This window comes from Marmota marmota, unplaced genomic scaffold (assembly GCF_001458135.2).
Source record: "Marmota marmota marmota unplaced genomic scaffold, marMar, whole genome shotgun sequence".
In the NCBI taxonomy this organism is placed as follows: domain Eukaryota; kingdom Metazoa; phylum Chordata; class Mammalia; order Rodentia; family Sciuridae; genus Marmota; species Marmota marmota.
The window spans coordinates 6,692,621-6,716,831 of NW_026000242.1; the positions used below are offsets into that span (position 1 = coordinate 6,692,621).

General features: G+C 37.2%; 1 protein-coding gene across 5 annotated transcripts in view; it reads right to left on the reverse strand.

Annotated features, from left to right (window-relative positions):
* Positions 1-967: 967 nt before the first annotated feature.
* The window catches only part of Rnf214 (ring finger protein 214), a 32,871-nt gene continuing 9,627 nt past the window's right edge, over positions 968-24,211 (reverse strand). For 4 of the 5 annotated variants that reach the window (XM_015489824.2, XM_015489825.2, XM_015489828.2 and 1 more), the window contains exons 5-15: positions 23,983-24,123; positions 19,936-20,075; positions 5,199-5,295; positions 4,941-5,029; positions 4,306-4,396; positions 3,938-4,036; positions 3,381-3,757; positions 3,108-3,240; positions 2,797-2,901; positions 2,449-2,544; positions 968-1,564 (exon numbers count right to left, since the gene is read on the reverse strand). In XM_015489824.2, the coding sequence (XP_015345310.1) occupies positions 1,499-1,564; positions 2,449-2,544; positions 2,797-2,901; positions 3,108-3,240; positions 3,381-3,757; positions 3,938-4,036; positions 4,306-4,396; positions 4,941-5,029; positions 5,199-5,295; positions 19,936-20,075; positions 23,983-24,123 (1,434 nt within the window). In that variant the 3' untranslated portion in view covers positions 968-1,498. Of the gene's footprint in view, positions 1,565-2,448; positions 2,545-2,796; positions 2,902-3,107; positions 3,241-3,380; positions 3,758-3,937; positions 4,037-4,305; positions 4,397-4,940; positions 5,030-5,198; positions 5,296-19,935; positions 20,076-23,982; positions 24,124-24,211 lie in introns of those variants that run through there. The other variant, XR_001503961.2, reaches the window with a different exon arrangement.

Sequence of the window (24,211 nt, forward strand, 5' to 3'; positions counted from 1 at the left end):
TGAGCTAATAGGTGAGAATGAAAGACAAAAAAGGAAGATGGTAACAAGACAAGAGCATTTAGTTGGATCCTAAAGGAAACATCTTTGCCACCCTGGCACATATTGCTAGACATTTCCAGGTTCCACAACAGGAAAAATCAGTTGCCAGTAATATAATGATGTCTTTCCTTTGGAGACTTTTTTTTTTTTTTTTTTTTTTTGGATTAACACTCAGTTTTTACTTGCTTAACTCTAAAAGAGAAGGGAGCAAAAGCCATTTCCTGAAGGAATAAAGATAAAAGGATAGGAAAAGATTCAAAGCTCTAAGAGAGTCACAGCCTTCCCAGGTATAAAACCTAAAAGCCAGAAGTGCTCAGTAAGCAGAGGTGGAAAAATGATCTTGTTCCAGATAGCTATTCACAGAACAAATGATTTATAAATGTGAAATCCCACCTCCCTTCTTCATATCACTTTGGTCTCCATTTTTCCCAGGACAGGAAACACATCCCCCATACTTTTCTTGCTTTGGAAATTAAAATCCAGAATCCCAAGATCATTCTGCAAGTAATTTTGCACAGACACCTCCTCACCCCAGTGCCTGTCTGGAGCTCACCCAAGGTCACCAAACAACTTGGTTGTGAACCAACTGCCTTAACCTTCGGGGGGGAGGGGGGTTAGCTAGACTAGGAGACCAGAGTGAAATGGAAGGGGTGAGGACTTTACAAGGTGGCCTGTCAGAACCAGACTAGAAGCCAAGCCAATGGTAGCCAGGGATGGCTTACCCCATGAAAAACCTGTGGGTTGTGCTAATTTCTATCCAGAAAGTAGGTTGGACAGAAGCTGGCAGGGGAAATGGGACTTGGTTATGTGGTTGTTATTCTTGGACTGTGAATTTTGCTGATGTAAAACAGAATATTCTGTAAACCTAATGTCTATGTATAAATAATGAGCATTAACACAGTAAAATATTCAATGAAGAGTCAAACTATTAGGGTTACATTTTTTACCTCAATCAGAGAGTCTCATTTCACTCATCTGAAGTGGAGTGACTAGAACAACACTGAGGCTTGCAAAGGCTCTCAGTAAGCAAGGCATCTGGTTGGACAGCAGGTGAGCACCAGGCTTCAAATCTGCATACATGAGCCTTAAGGAAATGAACTACAGGCTGAGCCAAACCCAAGCAGGATGGCCTCAGAGCAACAGCAGCTTCCTAGATGTATTTGATAACAGCCCCAGGCAAGGATATCACATTTCAAGGCCAAATTAAACATCATCTTCCCTATAATCTGTAACCCCCAAAAGAACTGCAAGATGAGGGGGAACGAACTGTTTCTGCATAATATACATACTTTCATTTACGAACATTTGAATACAGACTTTCTATACACACATTACCTATATAATAAAAATGTACATGGCATGAGTATATGTCACTGTATAAATATAGAGTTTTAGAAATCTTGAACCCGCGCTTCCTGTTCACATCAGTTTTCCTCTTCTTCCTCCCCAGTCAGGTCCATCATTTAAGAGTTGGACAAAAGGGACAAGTGTCATTTGTGTTGGTCTGGGCCCAGAATTTGATACACTGGAAAGAAAGAGAGACACATCTCAGATTTATCTGAGAAGGGAAAAGAGAGTGCCATTAAAGTTCAACAAGATTTAAGTCAAAAAAGTTCTTTCTGTGGGAGACTAAACAGGCTATTTCAATAGCTCTTACTCTCAAAAGAATCTTCAGAGCAGATGAACCTGTCCTTTTTACAAGGACCAGGAACTTGGCTATTAAGGGCACTCATGAAGTTGCTTTTTGTTAAGTATCAAATGTGGCTTGCTACTTCTTATGATCTATTTGATCTGTGATGAGCTTTCATCTAACACTCACCTCACCCTCAGAAATACCCATCACCTTATTCAGGACTTTTTCTTACCAAGAATTTAGCTGTCAATCCAGTTTCTACCTCTTGGAAAAGCAAAACAAAATAGTTAAGAAGAAATCATCCCTGCTGCTAAAAGATTTACCTCTGCCTGGTAATGTAAGAAAACAGAAATGACTTGGCAGTCAGTGAAGGTAATCTCTCATGGGCAGTCCTTCAAGCTCCTCTATTAATGAAGCTACTAACTGCATATTTGGGTTCCTTATTCCTCTCATCTAAGCAGTCTCTTGATAACACTATATTTGAAATGATGGTTAGATACGTAGGATTGCCTCTTACAGTCAATTTTCTAAGAAAGTGACTTATCAGTGGCTTAGTATGAACTACTTACCCAGTGCCCTAAAGGGAATTAGATAAAAAGAAGCTGGGAGACCCCAGATGCAGTATTCTGAATTCTGCTGATGTTTAAGCTACAATTTACTGAAAACCTTATGATTAGACATTAACATGAGCATCAATCCAGTAAAATATCCAAGAAAAATTTTCTCAGCTGTCAGAAAACAAACAGTAGAAAGTAAAGAAAGTATGTGCTACTCACCTCCTTGTGCAACACATGGGTACATGCCATTGGATGCAGCTCACTGGGCTGGACAAGTTTCTGGCACATCAGACACAGCTTACAGGTAGCGGGAGCCTGCAGGACAGAGATTGCATGCCACAAAGTAAGGAATCTCTGGATCACCTTTCCTTTTATGCCCATGATTTGATGCAAAAGAAATAAAAGTACAAATACAGATCTTGCTTCAAGTATTCCCATGTTCCCAGTAGGACTATAAACAAAACAGCTGACAAGATGTTGGTTTCCTCCTACACTCCACCCATAAATCCACCCACTTCTTACCCTCAGCTTCTCTACATCCAAGTGTTAAAAGAAAAAGAGTCTCACATGTGAAGACCTCCCAGGATATGAAACTTGGGCAGAAGGCAAGAACATTGGGGTACTGATTTGGGCCAGGGGAGCAGGGTACAAGGCCCGGATCCGACCAAGTGGCTGTGGGTAGAAACAATTTCAGGGTAAGGAAGAGTGATTAACAGTACATATAGCAAAAAAGAAATCATTTACTTCCAAGTTCAGCAAAGCAAGAAAACAGACAAGACACTCAGGCTGTAATGCTTCTTCCCACCCAGAATCTTTAAAGTCTGTCCCTTCTCCAACCTCTCAGGAGGCCTCAGCTCTTTCCAGGCAGCTTTTCTCACCTGAGTGCTTGCTGCCACCCTCTCATGTTCGGCCAGTCGTGCAGCTACCAACTGGATCAGTTCCTCCATGGTCAAGCCTGCCATGGTGGTACGTGCTGTCTTGATTTGCTGAAGAATGTTGGTCATCTGGGCCCTAAGAAAGACAAATGTTGAAGGAGAGGGAGAGAGATTCTATGCTACACCCCTGGGGAAACACCTATGAAATCTCCCCTATTACAAACCATAAGCATTTCTCTGACAAAGATGTTTTAACTAATCCTTTAAGATACTTACTTATTGCACTGTGGGAACCGAGTCAGCAGCTTCTCCAAGATCTTCTCCAGTTTGTCTACTGGTTGGGGCCGGGGAGTTTCAGTAGAAGCCTTAACACCGCCCAAGCCTGGGGGAGGCGGGATGGAGGCGGCAGGGGGCATGTGTGGACCATGGGGGCCAACAAGGGAACCCAAGCCAGGGCTATTTCTCCCATGGGAGCCAGGAAGGGGTGGGGAAGGCTGGTTAGACTGGGAAAGGGTGGGGTTCAGGATTGGGAAAGATAAGGAACGGGGATCTGCACTGGGCATAACCATGGGCATTGTGACCTGCCCAATGGAGAAGGGCATCCGAGGAGCCAGAGAGGGACTGGGTTGAAATACTTGAAGCATGAAGTCTGTCTGCAAATGGGAAGATGCAAAGGACAAGAGAATGGAAGAAAGTTTAGGAAACTGAAACAGAAATCAATGAACAACCCTTACACTAAATAGGGATGGTCCCAATATCTTCATAAAAAGAAGTAGAAGACTCTGACTCTGCCACCAACACAGAAATGTAGACCCCTTCAAAGATTCTCTTACCTCTGATGGGGGTGGAGGCAAAGTTGGGGTAGGAATTTGAGGAAGGCTGCTCAGCTTGGCTCCATTCCTCACTAGCTGGATATGACTGTTAAACTGGTCCTAGATGAAAGGAGAAGAAAGGATCATACTTTACTTCTGAGGTGAGTGAGTCTCTGCAAAAAGCACACCTTTAATTAACAGGAAAAAAGGAAGTGGTGAGACAGGCCCCAGTGGCTACACAAAAAAGGCTACCTCCTGGGCCAGGAATGTAGTTTGGTTGGTAGAGTGCCTGCATAGCATGCACAAGGCCCTCGGCTCAATCCCCAGCACCAAAAAAAAAAAAAAAACATAAATTAATGCTGATCAAATGATCACCCACTATCACTTACCCGAACATTCTTTTTCATTATCCGAACTCCATTTAGTCTAGTTTCCCACTCCTGCTTGGAACGAACTGTCTCCAGTGTTGGGGGAGTTGACCTTTCAAGAAACAAGAGTAATTTACAGAATCAAATTTTAAATCTCCAAGATAGCAAAATAGTAGTTGGGTAATGAACCTTGAGAGAAAGGTATGAGAGAAGGTATGAGAGCCTGAGAATCTAAACTCCATCGACTTTTAAGCCAAAGATTTGGAAAAGAGGATCAACCACAAAGGGGGTTCTTGTCCACCTTAAAATGTCACAAGAGGCATCCAAATTCCATAGCATAAAGAAGAGAAATGACCATATAAGAAATAAATCTCCTAAGACCTTTGTTATGCTTTGATAGCTTAACAGGTTCTATTTATTCAAATGGAAACAATGAAATAAAAAGTACAAAGATATGAAACTGTAGGGGGGAGGATTTAAACAGTGCAGGAGTTTAGAATACAGGAGAGAAATCACTGTTTAATTACTACTGCACTGAGATGGCTTCAAATCCCTGTGAAGAAAGAATAAGTGCCAGATTTGCTGGCTTAGAGTTTTAAAAAACTAAAACAAACAAACTACAGAGCTACTAAACCTTAGAATGGGAAGGTACTTACTTGAGGTAAGTAAGGTGCAGTTCTGCTTCTTTTTCTGCTTCTTCTAATTTCAATACCAGCAACTCTTTCCGGCTTTCTAGTGATAAGATCTAAAGAAATCACACATGCACACATATACATACACTTCATTAATTTTTCATACACAAATACCCCTAGATAGTTAAAACAAGCGCCCACTGGCTCTTCTGATATTATACCAAAAGTATGTACCATCTGGAAGGCCAAAACCAAGGCTTTCAAGATATTAGCTCCTCTCACCTCTGCCTTCCAGGCCCGCTCTGTCTCTTCCATAATGTTCCGATTTATTTCACCATCCTGATTCTTGAGTCTATCCAGTTCCATTTCCCACACCTCTCTGTAAGATAAGAAACCAAGAACAAGACTGAGGGAGAAAAGATTAGTTTGCCACCAAGGCAAAAGGAAAACCCAACACTGGTCTGCCAGGTATGCTACAGAGCATTTCACACTTAATATTCATTATAGATATGGACAGATGGTGTACAGAAAGGTCTGCAATTGCATAAAGGTCCTATATTTGGAAATAAATATATTCACATCTCCACTTACTAAAAAAACATTTCCTTGAGCAGGAAAGAATATCTCTTAGATCCAAAACCCTCCACTAAAGGCAGGACATTCTATGTTCAAGGAGGCTTAAAATCTTTATAGCATTCCTCTTATTTCCCAATTTGTTTTTTACATGAAGGATGTAGAACCAAACATATCATCTGAAACACAGCAATCAAACACATCAATACTGGCTTACTGACTTCTGCATTTTCTTAGCTATAATAAACATTCTTCCAAAGAAAAATATGTTCTCTTTATATCTCAGGACTTTTCATTTTCATCCATATCCTCCTACCCCAATTCCCATCCCCAGAGTGTAATATTCACCTTTAGGATTAGGATGATCAACTGTTTCAGTTTATCCAGTACTGCAGGATTTCCTAGGATGTGGGACTTTCTGTGCTAAAACTAAGGCAGTGATTACTCAGAAGTGAAGAGCCCATCATGGAACAGAGCCAGGAAAAGAATTTCCTTCTGTTACACTGTATTGTGGTAAGTTTTACAGCGGAAAGCATGGATTACCCAGGTTAACAAATAGAATGATACAAAAAGTTTAAATTATTTTCACTGGATTTTAAAAAGATGAAAAAAAAAAAAAGGACAGCTTGAGAAGAGTTACATCTAAAGAGAAATGTTTACCACTTCTCTTTTTTTTTTAATATTTATTTTTTTTAGTTGTAGTTGAACAAAATACCTTTATTTTATTTATTTATTTTTATTTGGTGCTGAGGATCAAACCCTAGGCCTTGCACGTGAGAGGTGAGCTCTCTACCGCTGAGCCACAACCCCAGCCCTTACCACTTTTCTTTAGTGACAGAAACAAATTGATCCCCTCTCAGTTTTTAGTAACTTTACATAATTAAAAGGGAGCAATTCACTTTCTGAGGTCCCTTCTCACATATTCTTGCTTTTGACCCAACTTACCACACGTCCTGTTCTCTATTTCATAGATACTGGGTCATATTTGTATGTGCATATGTATGCTTTACACACACATTCACTCACTTATTCACTTTTACATTAAGTCTACTCTCAGCAGACAAGGCCTATTCATCTTTATAACAGATATGAGTTAAGTGAACATTTCTCTCTTATTCTCCATGTAGTATCCCAAAATTAACTTTCCAGCAGAGGAAGAATTCTATAAAAGTTCTTTAGAAAAAAAATTTCTAAGTAGCCATGTTTTCCTGCTACAACACATATTCTCAAATTCCAAACCCTCTTAACTGTAAACATATGTGAAATAGGTTGCACAGTCCATCACTGATCCACTTAGCTTACTTTTCACTCTTAGACAATGGGATAATTACATGAAAATATGACACACTGTTAGTTGTCATCTATGACTGATGTTATTCTTTTTTTGTTAATTTTTTTTAGTTGTAGATAGACACAATACCTCTATTTATTTATTTATTTATTTTTATAAATAAATAAATGGTGCTGAGGATCAAACCCAGTGCCTTGAACATACTAGGCAAGCGCTCTACTACTGAGCCACAACCCCAACCAGTGACTGATGTTATTCTTGAAGATTGTAGATGGTCAATGAACATCTATGACTCTCACTAAACATATTTGTCAATGATATATATATATATATATATATCTCCTCATAGACTGATGGAGATAATACACATATTTACACACAAAAAAATCTTTTCCTTTGAGTATTTGTCCACATTTACTTCACTGGAATCCAACAAGACAAAGGGAACTACTAAAAACCACAACAAAAATAGTTAAGGGGGTTCTTGAATATAGTTACAAAAATACTCAGCCTTATCAATATGCTAACTACCCTATAACATAAGCACCAGATTTCACTTCACTAAAGTATACTAGCTGCAACCCATCATAACAAATAAATCATTCCCCATAGTAGACAGTTTAAAAAAAATTCTTTAGAGAACAGAAACCACTGGTTATGTTTAACTTTTTAAATTCTTGATCTAATTTCTTTCAAGTCCCATACTTCTGTTATTTTGCAGTTAGTTTAAGGTACAAATGGTTCAAATGAATAAATTCATTATTATTCATCAGATGTGTACTATTCATCAGACTGTATAATCCTGGCTTATTGTAGTTTCCAATATGCTTGCATAAATTTAAAAATTAACTTTGATCTTGATCATGTAAGCCAGGCAAATTATTAAAAGTTTAGACAATATAAAACAGAAAAAGGACACTTCACAGAAGAAACACAATCGACCAACAAACGTATGAATAAGTGTTCAACATCTCTAGCAATTAGAGAAATACAAATCAAGATTTCATCTCACTCCTGTCAGAATGGCAATCATCAAGAATACAGGCAACAATAAACATTGGCGCGGATGTTGGGGAAAAGGTACACTCACACATTGCTGGTGGACTGCAAATTGGTACAACCACTATGGAAAGCAGTATGAAGATACCTCAGAAAACTTGGAATGGATCACCATTTGACCCAGCTCTCCCACTCCTTGTTTATACCCAAAGGACTTAAAATCAGCATACTACAGTAATGCAGCCATGTCAATGTTTACAGCAGCTCAATTCACAACAGCTAAACTATGGAACCAACCTAGGTGTCCATCAATAGATGAATGGATAAATAAAATGTGATTATATATATATATATATATATACACATATATATATATAAAAAGCTGAGTATATTCATATATATATATATATATATGAATATACTCAGCTTTAATGAAGAATGAAGTGAAATTATGGCATTTGCCAGTAAATGGATGGAGTTGGAGAATGTCATTCTATGCGAAATAAGCCAATCCCAAAAAACAAAGGCCAAATGTTTTCCCTAATACAGATGCTAAATCACAATAAGGTGGGGCAGGGCAGGGGGCACTAGAGAAAATGGCATTACCTTAGATTAGGTAGAGGGAAAGGAAAGGTGGGAAGGGGAGGGGATATGGGGATAGGAAGGATAATAGAACGAAACAGACATTATTAGTTTATGTATATATGCGACTGCATGACCAATGTGATTCAACAACATGTACACTCAGAAAAATGAGAAATTATATCCCATAAGTGAATAAATGCCTTCTATTGTCATGTATAACTAATTAAAACAAATAAAAAAATTAAAAAAAAATAAACAGGAAAAATCTAATGTAGTGTTCCCAGCATTTTTACTTACTGGTTGCATCACCTTAAACAAGTTACTTAATCTTTCTAGGCCTCAGTTTCTTCATCTAAAAGATGAAGAGTACCTACATTGTAGGATTAATGAGTTAACTGAGAAAACACACATAAAGAATTTAATAGGATGCCCAGCACATGGCAAGTAGCCCACAAACGTTATTGTTTTTTAAAAACTCAATTTTTTACAATCATACTACTCGTAAAGAATCACTATTATACTTCTTTCCAGACTTTGAAAACAAACATTTGCATACTTGTTTATGTATATGTAACATATGCACATAATATTTATTTGTTCTAATCAGTTATATATGACAGTAGAATGTTCTTCAATTCATTGTATACAAACAAGAGCACAATTTTTCACATCTCTTGTGGTACACAAAGTAGGGTCACACCATTTGTGCAATCATACATGTACCTAGGGTAAAGATGTCCGTCTCATTCCATCATCTTTCCTACTCCCTTTGCCTCAAAGTTCCTCCACTCATTCCATTCTCCTCCCCCCACCCATTAGGGATTAGCATCCACTTATCAGAGAAAACATTTGGCCTTTGGTTTCTTGGGGATTGGCTAACTACACTTAGCATGATATTCTTTAACTCCATCCATTTACCCGTAAACGCCATAATTTTATTTCTTTTATTGCTGAATAATATTCCATTGTGTATTATATTTTCAACATCTTACTTTTCTATATTAATAAGTATTTTTCAGAAATGTGGGGTTTTTTGGAGGGTGGTGGTACTGGGAATTGAACCCAGGGCTACTTACGAACTGAGTCACATCCCCAGCCCTTTTTCTTTTTTATTTTGAGACAGGGTCTCGCTAAGTTGCTTAAGGCCTTCCTAAATTGCTGAGGCTGGCCCTGAACTTGCTATCCTTCTGCCTCAGCCGCCCAAGTCACTGGGGTTATAGGTATGAACCACCAAATCCAGTCATAAATGTGATTTTTAATGACTGTTTAACATACAGATCTACCTTTTTCTTTCTTTCTTTCTTTTTTTTTTTTTTTGTGTGTGTGTTGTGTGTGTGGTACTGGAGATTGAACCCAAGGCGCTCTACCACTGAGCTACCTCCCCAGCTCTTCTTATCTTTTATCTTGAGACAGGGTCTTGTTAAGTTGCCCAGCCTGACCTGAAATCCTTGAAATCCTCCCAAATATCTGGCATTACAGGTATGTACCACCATATCTGGCCCTTAAGTAATTTTCAATTTCACAATTATAAATAAAGCTGTGATTATAATGAGCATTTAGGCATGTGCCATTAACATAGGCTAATGATAAAAGTGACATTTAAATTTGAGAGATGCTGGGGCTGGGGTTGTGGCTCAGCGGCAGAGTGCTCACCTAGCATGTGCGAGGCCCTGGGTTCGATCCTCAGCACCACATAAAAATAAATAAACAAAATAAAGGTATTGTCTCCAACTACAACTAAAAAATAAATATTTTAAAATAAATAAATAAATAAATAAATTTGAGAGATGCTAAGCTAGGTAAAGAGCACAGCCTCTGGAACCAAACAAATCCTTGCCCTATTACTCTGTGCAACCTTTACTGAGTAAGGCTTTCTATACCTCATTTTCCTGAAGTATAAAATGAGAGAGAATAAAACAGTCTACAACTTACTGAACTGTGACGCAGATTAAATGAGTTAATATAACATCTATCTTCAGCCAGGCATGGTGTCATGTACCTGTAATCCCAGTGGTTTGGGAGGCTGAGGCAGGAGAATAGCAAATAAGAGACCAGTCTCAGCAATTTAGCAAGGCCCTAAGCCACTCAGTGAGATCCTGTCTCAAAAAATAAAGGGACTAGGGATGTGGCTCAGTGGTAAAGAACCCCTGGGTTCAATCTCCAGTATCAAAAATAAAATAAAATAACATCTGTCTTTAGAGAAATTAAAATATATGAATACATTTTTTCCAGCAAATGATGGAAAAATCAGCTTGCCATTAACTGAGAGAAGCAGATACTCAGTGTCCTATGAAATGCTTTCAAAACTAAGAGACAGAGCTAAGAATTAAGATCTGTTGAGTCCTCAGCCCAAAGGCCTTCCTTTCAGAATAAATCACACTGAAGGCAAGGCAAAAGGAAAAAAAGCAAAACAAAACTGTTGGAGGAATTAATTATACATGGGTTGGCTGCATATATATCCAAAGGGTATATTCCCTGAATTTGTAGAAGGTGATTATGAATTCTTCTTTGTTTTGACTTAATTCAACATCTACTAAGCAGCGTTAAGTATAAAAGTCTAAAACCTGGGTATATAAATAAGTCTAATTCCTGCCCCCAAGAAGCTCACATTTTTGTTTGTTTCTGGTACTGGGAATTAAACTTAGGGGTTTAATTCACCACTAGCTACATCCTTAGCCATTTTTAAATTTTGAAACAAGGTATCACTAAGGCTGGCCTCAAATCTGCAATCCTCCAGCCTCAGCTTCCTGAAGAGCTGGGATTATGTGCCAGCGTACCTGGCTTCCCAAGGTCTTAATCTAGTAGTGTGCCAGGTGAACAAAGGGAACAAGGAAAATCTGGACAAAACAAAAAGCATGTGCATAGGCCAATGAGCAAGAAAGCACTCCAGGTCATTCAGCAGGCAGCAGATATATAAATCTAAAGTTCAGTAGTATAGTCTGAGAGAGATGAGAGTCTCTAGCATACAGACAGTAGCTATAGCCATAGGTATAGAACAGCAGTTTCCAAAATGTAGTCCATGGTTCCCAAAACACTTTGAGGGGTATGGTCCACGAAGCTAAAACTTGTTTCATACAACTGCTAAAAGTTATATGCCTTTTTCATTTTCATTCTTTCATGGGTGAACAACCAAGTTTTCTTGAGGCTATATGACATGTGATTGTATCATCACTAATGACTAATAGAATATATGCTTTTGTATTCTTGTATTTCCTACAGTAAGTTTAGAGTATAATTTGGCCTCACAATTTCTTCTTTCTCAGTTCTTCTATTGTGCTATGACTAGCTATCTTTAGCTCTGTTTGCAATAGTCTACATAATCCCATTAATAGCTAATAAACCATTGCTATAAAATTTCAAAGTTCTCTACAAAGCCAGGTAAAAACAATTATACTCTTATTTTATTTGGCAATAATATATTTTTTAAATGTATTTATTCATAGTAGTGGGGATTGAACCCAGGGACCCTCTACCACCAAGCTATATCCCCAGGTACGCCCGCCTCAGGCTTTTTTTCCCCCGTTTTGTTTAGTACTGGGGACAAACCCAGGGGCACTTTACCACTGAGTTACCTCCCCAGTCCTTTTTAAATTTTATTTTATTTTGAGACAGGGGTTCAATAAGTTGCTGAAGTTTGCCTCAAATTGCAATCCTCCCACATAAGATTCCTGAATAACTGAAGATTACAGATGTGTGTCACTGTGCCCAGCGATATTTTATAAAATTTTTAAAAACTTTTTTCAATTTTCATTTAAAATGTATTACGTTAGAATTTAATAATATTTGTTAAAATGAAGAATTCATTTGTAATAACACTCTTTTATTTAAACATGAATCACTGACTCAGTCACTTGCCATTGTCTTTATTACTGCCAGATGCTTGCAAGCTGCAGGTAAATTCAGTTTTCTTTAAGGATATCCTTGATGAAGCCACATAAAAATACTAATTTTATTAAATTTCCAACACTTAAAAACACATCTTTTTATATTTTATGTGATAAATGCTACATGCCAAAGCACAATGGCTATCCCAAGAAAAAGCACTTTGGGTACTGAGTTAGGAACTGAATTAGCCTCCTTTTTCATGAAACGTCATTTTTATTTAAGAAAACGACTAAAAGATATACTAAAGTTATTGGAACTTGAGTATATGACAGATGTGTTCTTGAAAATGAATGAAGTAATCCTGCTATTTCAAAGAAAACAACCATTTATTGCCAACAATAAAATCTGGAGCTAGCAAGCAAAAGTTAGAATTTTAGAAAGTCTGTACCTGCCACTGTGAGCTTAGATGCTTCCCACTACTTAAAGACTATTCTAATGAAATTGACAGTGACAGAATATGGTTCTTTAAATATTATATAATAAAAGATAACACTTGGAATATCTGTATACATCTGCATAAATGTTGAGCCAATACTTTATTATAAATTACGCACTGTGTTATCAAATCAACTATGGAACCCACTCAGAACTACAGAGTTGGTATAAAGATTATTTTCCAGTGAAGACATGAGATTCAACAGCCACAGAAAAAAGCATTCGGAAAGATTCCCTCATTCCAATTGAAAGCAGCAACTTCCAGGAAATAAGGCTGTCATAAATTCTTTATAAGGTAGATCTACTCCTAGAAAGGGAATGCAAATAATCTGCCCCTTCTTTGGGGCTCTAAAGAAGATGAAAAAAAAAAAAAAACAAAAAAACTAGATAAACATGTTATAAATGTTCTTATCTCCTAAAAACACATTTATCTTTCCAAAAAGTTCCATTAGTTTCTCACCCCCTTCTAAGAAGACAATGGTTTTCTCATAAGTGCTTTTCTCCCTTTTCCCCTTCACCTGGTAAAATGGTAGAGAAGTCCCAAATTCTAACCATTCCTTTGAGTTATTGGTCACTGAACTGTCCCATGTGTATGCACACTACATACATAAACTGTTTTTTCTTCTTGTTAATCTGTCTTTTTTAAAAATATTTATTTATTTTTTAGGTGTAGATGGACACAACACAATGCCTTTTTTTTACGTGGTGCTGATGATCGAACCTGGGTTCTGCCCATGCGAGGCGAGCGCTGTACCACTGTGCTACAATCCTAGCCCTAATCAGTCTTTTTAATTTGCAGGCTCCAACTGCTAATTCTGAGAGAGTAGAGGAAAAGTTTTTGCGCCTCTTCATAACACAGGTAAATGATCCATTGAAGTTCAAGGTAAACCAATGGATTTTGCCATAGCAGTACAAAAAGAATCTCTATGGATGTGGTTTCAGATTGTACTAAGCAAATAACCTTTAAGAAACTATGGCTTGGGGCTGGAGTTGTAGCTCAGTGGTAGAGGACTCACCTAGTATGTGTGAGGACTGGGTTCAATCCATACCACCACATAAAAATAAATAAATAAAATAAAGGTATTGTGACCATCTACAACTAAAAAGAAAAAGAAAAATGGCTTGACAAGTTTTAGAGTAGTATCAAAATACATTATTTTTAAAAACTATTAAATATCCCCTGCTCTTCCAACTACTTAATCATGTATTGTGATTTTTGTTAGTATATTTCAACCAAAACAACATTTTACAATCAATCAATGCAAAAACAGCCAGAAAAATTCATCTTCCTCCATTACAGAGATTTATAAAAACCTAAATGATGTTAATCTTCTAACTGAATTGATTTTTTAAATTTGGAAAATTATTATTTTTCATGAAAAATATGCTATTTATGTTAATACATAGTTTTGTGATTATTGTTGTTATTTGCAGAACTGGAGACTGAACTCATATGTACTCTAACACGGAGCCTTTTATTTATTTATTCTTAATTTTGAGAGAGGGTCTCACTAAATTGCCCAGACTGGCCTCAAACTACTAGGATTAAGAGATACTCCTGCCTCAGCCTCCCACGTAGCTGAAACTACAGGCCACCATGCCTAGCTCACAACACCTTTTGTGACTTCAATATTCAATTTCATGATCAATATGACACTAGGAACTTAGAGCTCTTCCTTTTCCTAAACTTTATTCCTTGCCAATCATCTACCAGCAGAGCCATATCTTGAGCCTCATTAACACATATGGTCCATTTTCTAAATCCCAAACCTGGTTTTGACTTTCTCTGACCACAATTTCCTTTCAAAACACCATTCCAGTTCTTCACAAGGAATGAATCAACACTGATCACCTCCTATGTCACCTAGTTCATTAGCTTCATTTCTAGCTCCTTTTTTCCTAATATTTACTACACATACTGGCATGTATATCCTGCAAATATTGTTTTTTGAGTTTAATCTGTTTATGATAGGATTTAGAATTCCACTTCCATCCAGATTCATTCTCTGGCTATAAACAACTGAAAAACTGGGAAAAAAAATGTGAAACAGTGTCTACAAACGCTGGACAATAGGAAGCATAGAACAGACCACTGAGAAAAAGAACACAAATGAAGACAGACCTATAATGCCCTAGCTAACTGCCTAGTGGGAGTTGCCAGACTGTAGCATCTGAAGGGTGAATACAGAGCTGGCACTGTTGCTGAATTAAGGAGACAAAGGCAGGGGTCAAGAGAATCCAAAATGACTACAATTTTGAGGGAACAGTACAGAGAGTAAGGACTATCTTTTTGATTCTCAAATCTACAAAACATTGCCATGAGAAACTAAAGAAGGAAAAAAAAAAGTAATCTTCTACATGACTAAATAGAAGACTCAATATTATTGTACATCAGTTTCCCAAAATGATCTGAAGATTCAATACAAATCCAAACAAATATCAAGCACACTGTTTTTTATAGAAATTGATAATATGATTTTTTTTAAAGAGAGAGAGAGAGAATTTTTTTTTAATATTTGTTTTTTAGTTTTTGGCGGACACAACATCTTTGTTTGTATGTGGTGCTGAGGATCAAACCCGGACTGCATGCATGCCAGACGAGCGCGATATCACTTGAGCCACATCCCCAGCCCTGATAATATGATTTTAAATTAATAAAAAGTATCTTGAATATTCAAAACAATTCTGAAAAAAAAAAAGTCAGGCATTCATAATACATACTTGTAATCCCAGCTACTTGGAGGCCGAGACAGAAGAATCTCAAGTTCAAGGCCAGCCTCAGCAATTTAGTAAGACTCTGTCTCAAAATAAAAATTTTTTAAAAGGGTGGGAATATAGCTCAGTGGTAAAGTAACCCTGGGTTCAATCCCCAGTACCAAAAAAAAAAAAAAAAAGAAAGAAAGAAAGGAACAGAGTTGGAGGATGCATTTGATTTGATTTTAAGATGTAAAAAGTCACAAGGCAAAGAAGGAAAGAAATATACCAACATAACAGAATAAAGTACAGAAATAGAGCCACATTTGTATGTGTAAGGGCAAATATAAAAGAAAAATAAGGGCTTTAATTCTCCCTTTTGAAAATTATGGAAGAAATTCTCCCCTAACTAATCTCCCCCACCGGACCCCGCAACCTTTTCTTTCAAATTTTCTGCCTGTTGTATGTATATTATAAACTCTAAAAATAGTCACACAAATCAGGAATGTTTCAAGTACCTAGAAGCCATCCCTTTAAACTGCACACATCCAAGGAAACAGCGCCCTTGTCTCCCAGATCCCAAGGGAAAGCAGGAGGGCACCTTACTCCAATTTACAAAATTATCTCCTATGATAAAGCAATCTGTTTCTCCAAGTAAAACTACACAAGGGATCTCCCCAATTACCATAAATTGGGTGAAGCATTCTTAACAAAAAGTGCTGTCAAGTCCTCTTAAGGACTACTGTTTGTTTATTTATTTATTTATTTACTTATTTATTATTTTGGTTCTGGGGATTGAACTCAGGGGCACTGACCACTGAGCCACATACCCAGCCCTATTTTGTATTTTATTTAGAGATACTAAATATCACTGAGTTGCTTAGCGGCTCGATTTTGCTGTGGCTGGCTTTGAACTGGTGATCCTCCTGTCTAAGCGTCCCAGCCTCCAGAGCTGCTGGGATTACAGGCGTGAGCCACTGTGCCCAGCCTTACTTCTCATCTTGAAAGCACTGTAATAGGTTGTTTCTCTTTGTTATATAAGGGGGTAAGATCTTGGTCTTTGCCATCTGTCAGAGGTTTACCTGTGATGTATATCACATTCAGATTTTTCTTTTCTTCTTCTTTTTTTTTTTGTGTGGTACTGGGGATTGAATCCAGCACCTTGTGCATGCAAGGCAAACACTCTACTGAGCTATATCCCCAGCCCCACATTCAGATTTAACAGCTATTCAATTATAACTGTTTTCTTTCTCTATCACCTTTTCAGAGTGGTTTTCTGGTTTGGGGGAAGATTTTCTTTTTTCTTCTTCTTCTTGTGTTTGTGCGTGTGTGTGTGTGTGTGTGTGTGTGTGTGTGTTACTGGGAAATGAACTCACATATGCTAGTCAAGTGTTCTACCACTGAGCTATATTCCCAGCTTTTTATTCTTTTTTTGTTTGAGACGCGGTCTTGATAGTTGCCCAGGCTGGCCTCAAACTTGTAACCCTCCTGCCTCATCTCCCGAGCAGCTAACACTAAACTGTATTTACAACTGGGCACAGTGGTGCATGCCTGTAATCCCAGCAGCTCGGGAGGCTGAGACAGGAGGATTGTAAGTTCAAAGCCAGCCTCAGCAAAAGCAAGGCACTAAGTAACTCAGTGAGACCCTGTCTCTAAATAAAATACAAAATAAGGCCGGGGATGTAACTCAGTGGTCGAGTGCCCTTGAGTTCACTCGCCGGTACACCCACCCCCAAAAAAAAAAATTACTCTATTTCCTCAACAGTGGTCAATTTATTTTCCACAAAAGTGTCAAGGTAATTCAATGGGGAAAGCAGTCTTTTGAACATAGGGTGTTGGAACAAATATACATCCATATGATACTCCAGCCTTAGGTGTACCATACTAAAAAATAAACTCAATGGATTGTAGACCTAAATGTAAAGGTTAAAACTATAAACTTTCTCAAAGAAGGTGACTTTGGGTTAAGAGGATGCAAAATGCATGAACCACAAAAGAAAAACTGCAGTACACTGGACTTCATCAAAATTGTATCTTTTGTTCTTCAAGAGACACTATTACAAAATGCAAAAGCAAGCTACAAACTAGTAGAAAATATTTATAAAACACATACCTGATAAAAGAATTCATACAGAAAATATATAAAGATCTCTCATAACTCGATCAGAAGACAAAGGATTTTGTTGCTGTTGTTGTTTAATGGGCAAAGACTGATCTGAAAAGCCTAAAATATTTACTAGAAAGCAGTCAATTCCTTCCCTTCACCCTAAACTGCTGACACCCAGTGAAATACATTTCCTTACTATAATTATACCTTCTCTAGAATTCTGTGTGAATAAAAATCATATATATTCTGTGTCTGTTTTCTTAGGATGACATTTTTCTCTCTCTCTCTCTCTTTTTTTTTTTTTAATGGAGATAGAGTAGTCTTGCTATGTTGCCCAGGCTGTTCTCCCAGGCTCAAGTGATCCTCTAGCTTCAGCCTTCTGGGTGCTGGGACTATAGGTGTGTGTACCATACCTGGCCAGAAAAAATGGGGTTTTTATGTTTTGCTTTTGCTGGGGATGAAACCCAGGACCTTGCGCATACTAGGCAAGTACTTCACCTCTGAGCTACATTCCCAGCCTTCAGATAATACTTTTGATTGCTGACTCCAGATTAAGAAAAAAGGCAATCAATGGATAGGAGCTTCAAGATGACCAAGATGCTGGAATTAGCAGAAAAATATTCTAAAGCCTCCATTTTTAACTATATGAAGGGACACAAGGAAAATATGCTCACAAGGGTATAAACAAATAATAATTTTTGGCAGAGAAATTACAAAAAAAAAATAGAGTTAGGGTTGTGGCTCTGTAGTAGAGCAGTTGCTTGGCACATGTGAGGCACTGGGTTCGATGCGATCCTCAGAATCACATAAAATTAAACAAATAAACACATTTAAAAAAAGAACTAAACTGAAATGACAGAACTGAGAAATAACAACACTGGAAATATGAAATTCAAATTCACTGCATGGGCTTAATTACAAGAATGAAAATGATATAAGGAAAAGTAAGTAAATTAAAGATACAATAGAAATTATACAATATAAGAAAGAAAATTAAAAAGATTGGAAAGAGCTGGGCATGGTGGCACATGCCTATAATCCCAGCAACTTGGGAGGCTGAGGCAGGAGGACCACAGGTTCGAAGCCAGCCTCAGCAACTTAGCAAGATCCTGTCTTAAAATAAAAAATAAAAAAGGAGTGGGGATGTGGCTTAGTGGCTAACTGCCCTTGGGTTCAATCCCGGGTACTAAAAGACTGGAAAGAAACAGCAAGAAGAGACTTGTTGAGCTATAGGACAATATCAAAGTCTTACACATGTGGACATGGAGTCCAGGAGGAAAAGACGAAATGGGGCAGAGAAAATAATTGAAAATTATGCTACAAAAATTTAACAATTTTGGTAAGAGACACAACTTTATAGATTAAGAAACTCAGAAAATTCTCAACAGAAAAAATATGAAGAGAACCACACCCGAAAGTCAAATAGCTAAAAACTAAAGAAAATGAGAAAATCTTGGGGAGTAAATAGTGACATAATACAGAAAAAACAACATCAATTGTCACTTACTTCTCATCAAAAATAATAAGAACCAATTTAGTTTATAACACCTTTAACTGGGTCTTGCTAGGTTGCCTAAGCCTATGGGAGGCCATCCTCGCACGTGATTTGAGTTACCTCCCTGGCTGGGCGAGAGGCGCTTAGTCACATCTTTGTGTCCAGAGCTTTCCCCACCCTTCTCAGGTCCAAGGGCTTGTCTGTGTGGAGGCGTGTCTGGCCACTACCCTGAAGACCCAATCATCGCATCTGACCTTGGGACACTGACCCCCTTAATCTTCATTGGATGGGATTTTCCCCAGAATTTTTTGTTCCCCAATAAAAGTCCATTCCCTGGCATGTTCTCTCTTGCTCACTAGCCTCTTCAGTAAACCTCGCTACAATAATAGGCAGCTTGAGGCTGGAGCTAGGAGAAGCCACCCTGGAGCTGGTTTAAAGGTAATTAGAACCTGTCTCTTTAATTCAAAACTCCCTTGGATTTCTCACGCAGCTGAACCTTCATTTATGAAGCCTGTGTTGGCCACGGGCTAAATAAGCCAGTCCCAAACTTGTGATTCTCCTGCCTCAGCCTCCCAAGTAGCTGGTATTACAGACCTACACCACTATGCCTGGCTCACACATCAAAATTTTGATCATATACAGAACTCAATAATTAACTGCTATAATTTCTTTCTTCTTTTTTCTTTCTGGTGCTAGAGATTTAACCAAGGGCTCTGTATATAGGTGCTCTACCACTAGGCTATACCCCAGTCCCTTAACTTTATAAATTTTTAAAGTTATTAAAAAATACTGGTACCTCTTTTCTATTAAGTCTAACAGAATACTGAGAATGCTAAATCATTAGAGAATTTTATTTGTGTGCTTGTTTTTCAAATAAAAACCAGACTGAAAGAAACTACAACACAAATGAAAGTGGCCCCATATGCACACATGTACACATACGCACATTAATTACCTTCTGCCCTTCTCACACAGCTTCTCAATTTCAGCTTTCAGATCCTGCTCCTTCTGCAAAAACTCCTTCTTTTCTTTCTCTATCTTCTTTTTTGTTTCTTCTCGCTTTATTGTCACATCCTGTATAGCCTTTAATATCTCCTAAATCCCACAAAATTAGAGTCACACACAAATAAAGAAGGAAATAAATTAGTTCTTTTGATCTGAAGGTTGTGTTCAACAATCACATATACATATTGATTTTAGTGGATTCAAACTGAATTGAAAGAATCTGGTTGTTGAGCAACTCCAAAAGTCAGAATTCAGACTGCAGGGAGAAAGTTACAGGAACATAGACTTCAACTCAACAGGAAAAAACCGTATAATAATCACACCGTTCAAAAATGAAACACACTGCCTTGTGAAGCAATAAGTTGTCCATTTTTGGTGCTCAAATGTCAAATGAACACCCCTCAAGACTGCTGGGAAAGGCATTCTTGCTGTAGGAGGGAGTTTGTTGCATCCAACAAATTGGTTTTGTCTTGTTTTGTTATTCTACTCATGTTCTATTTGTTATATGTATGCGTCTTCTGTTTATTTGACTTTTTTATTATTTAACAGCAGCAAATAAGAAATCAAACAATACAAAAGTATTGAAGTTAAATTACCCCCAAGTTCATACCACTTCCACCCATAAGGGCAATCAATGTGTTAACTGTTCTTATTATGACTGCACATTTTCTCAATTCTCAAAGAAATACACATGTACTTATATATCTATTTCTTTGGCGTTTTTTTTTTAAGCATTCCTGGGGATCAAACCTAGAGTCTTGATCATGCAAAGCACACAATCTACCACTGAATTATATTCTCCATCCCGTTTTTCTTTTTTTATGAAGTTATTTTATATTCATTATTTTACATTGTGCTTTTTTCCACTTGGACAACATACATCAATAACTACAGATATAACTCAAAAATACCTAGCTGCATAATAGGACATCACATAGACATATCCAATTTATCCTGATGAACTGTTAAAAGACCTTTGGGTTTATTCCAACTTTTTTTGTAATTTTACTTCTTATCACACAAAAAAATCTTTCCTGATTTTTCTCTAGATTTTTTTTTTTTTTTACTTTTACCATGAATTTGTAGAAATCTTCAGAATGTCATAAACGTTAAATTTTTTTATGAGGGGCTGGGGTTGTGGCTCAGTGGTAAAGTACTCACCTAGTATGCGTGAGACACTGGGTTCGATCCTTAGTACCACATAAAAATAAAATAAAGGTATAAAAAAAGGTGTTTTAAAAAAAATTTTTTTTTTATATGTGCTAAAAATATTTTCTCTCTCTCAGCAGGTTTTTATATTGTTTTGTACTGGGGATTGAACTCAAGGGCACTCAACCACTAATCCACTTCCCCAGCCTTATTTTGCATTTTTATTTAGAGACAGGGATTCACTGTTGTTGAGGCTGGCTTTGAACTCATGATCCTCTCTCTAGTCTTAGCCTCGCAGGCTGCTGGGATTACAGGCATGCGCCACTGCACCCAGCTGGTATTTTTAATTATAGATAATTAAATTCTGGGTTTTGTGCCTTGCTTAAACTGCAATAAACATTCTATATGTCTATACTTTCATACATAAATTTGTTCCTGTAGAATGGACTCCCAATAATGAGACTGGTCAAAGTAGAAGCATATTTTAAATTTTAACTGACAATTCCTAATAACTAATGAGGTCATCATAATTCACACTCTTACTAATCATGTCTACAAGAGTTCACTTTACCTCATGCTTGACAACTTATTTCATTTTGGCTCATCACTTGGGGGAGTAAAGAATAGTATCCAATAATATTAATGTGTACTTCCCTAACTTTCATTCTTTGTTTTATACCAGGGATTGAACTCAGGAGCACCTGGCCATTGAGTCACATCCCCAGCCCTATTCTGTATTTTATTTAGAGAGAGGGTCTCACTGAGTTGCTCAGCGCCTCACTTTTTTGTGGCTTTGAACTCACAATCCTCCTGCCTCAGCCTCCTGAGCCACTGGGATTACAGGCATGTGCTTCGTGCCTGGCATTCTTTATTGTTTTTACTGTTTGATTTCAACTAAAATAAGCATTCAGTGAATGCTTATTTGAATAATGTTTTGTTCATTACTAAATGTCCAAAACTTACATTAAACACTCTAAAAATATTTTCTGAATGAATGAGTATCTGTGAGTCTGAGCTTCTTTCCAATTATTTACAATCATTTTGCTTTTCCTCTTCTATGAATTACTATTTATAACTATAGTAGACAAAATAATACCCTCCCCCAAGATATCCATATTCTAATCCCTAGAACCTATGTATTACGTTACCTTCCATAGCAAAAGAGACTTTGAAAATGTAACTATGGTAAGGACCTTAAGATAGGGAGATTAATGAACTATCTGGGTGGGCCTAATATAATCACCTAAATCCTTAAAAGTGGAGAACAATTACCAGTTGTGATCAGAGCAAAATTTGTCTAGGGAATAAAGATCAAAGAGACACTGTTGTTGCTTTCAAGATGATGGGGCCCTTAAGTCAAATAATGAAGGCAGGCTTTACAAGCCACAGACAAGAAAGAGTTGGCCCTAGAACTCTCAGAAAGGAACACAGTCCTACTAGTACTTTGACTTTAGCCCAGTGACACTCTATGTAGACTTTTTTTTTCCCTTTGGGTACCAAGAAGTGAACTCAGGGGCACTCAACCACTGAGCCACATCCCCAGCTATGTTTTGTACTTTAGAGACAGATTCTCACTGAGTTGCTTAGTGCCTCACTTTTGCTGAGGATGGCTTTGAACTCGAGATTCTCCTGCCTCATCCTTCAGAGCCACTGGGATTACAGGTGTAAGCCACCATACCCAGCTTAATGTAGACTTTAAGCTGCTAAACCCATAGTGATTTGTTACATGAGCAATAGGAAAATAGCATAATAACCTTTCCTGATTTTTTCTCTAGATTGACTTTTATCATGAATGTGAGCTATCTTCAGAATGTCAGACATTATATCTGGTCAGATGTGCTAAATACACACACACACACACACACACATATATATATATATATATACATACACATATATACACATACATACATGTGTGTATATACATATGTATATATATATGTATGTGTGTATATATATATGTATATATATACACATACACACGTATGTACATATATATGTATACATACACATATATGTATGTATATATACATTTTTTTTTGCTAAAAATATTTCCACTCAGTTTAACAATCTTTCAACTAATTTTTACATCACTTGGTATTTTTAATTATATGTAATTAAATTAATTAATTAATTTTTTATGGCTTCTGGGTTTTCTGCCTTGCTTAAAGTGACCTCTTATAATTTGAGGTTTTATAAATACTCCCCAAAATTTTCTTCTACGTTCAACTTTTTTCCAGTTTTTATATAGAGATTTTTAATCTACTAATGAATGTATTTTTCCAAATAACATAAGATATCAACAAAATATATTAAATAAATAATCTTTTCCTCTCTGAACTAAAATCAGATTTATTCCCCTGGACAACAGGATTGTTTTTATTCTTAAACTTCTATGACAACCATTAAAAAGTAAATATCGCTTTTCTTTTTCTACTAAGAAACAAACTTAAAAGTCTGATCGGGGGCTGAGGTTGTGGCTCAGTGATAAGAGTGCTCACCTAGCATGCATGAGGCATTGGGTTCAATCCTCAGCACCACATAAAAATAAAAATATTGTGCCCACCTAAAACTGAAAAATAAATATTAAAAAAAAAGTCTGATCAGAACTGTTGCTTTACTCTTTGATTTTTTTCTTTTTAATATTTATTTTTTAGTTGTAGTTGAACACAAAACCTTTATTTATTTATTTTTATGTGGTGCTGAGGATCGAACCCAGGACCTCGCACGTGCCACGCAAGCGCTCTACGACTAAGCCACAACCTCAGTTCTCTCTTTTGCAAATGCAAGGCAAATACTCTCCCACTGAGTTATATCTCCAGTTCAAAAATTTTAATAAGTAAACTACCTGGTGATTCTTCATTTCTTCTTCTCTCCTCTGCTGAAGTTGCTTTAATTGCACTTGGAGTTGATTCTCCACCTGCCTCTGCTTGTCCAGGACTTCCTGGTAACGTTCTTTCAATAGGGTTCTCTCTGTCATCATTTTGTCCTATTGGAAAAAACAAGTTTATTTTCCAATTTAAACGTAAGAAACTAAATGCCTAACCAAGACATTATACAGAGTTCTAAAGCTGTGA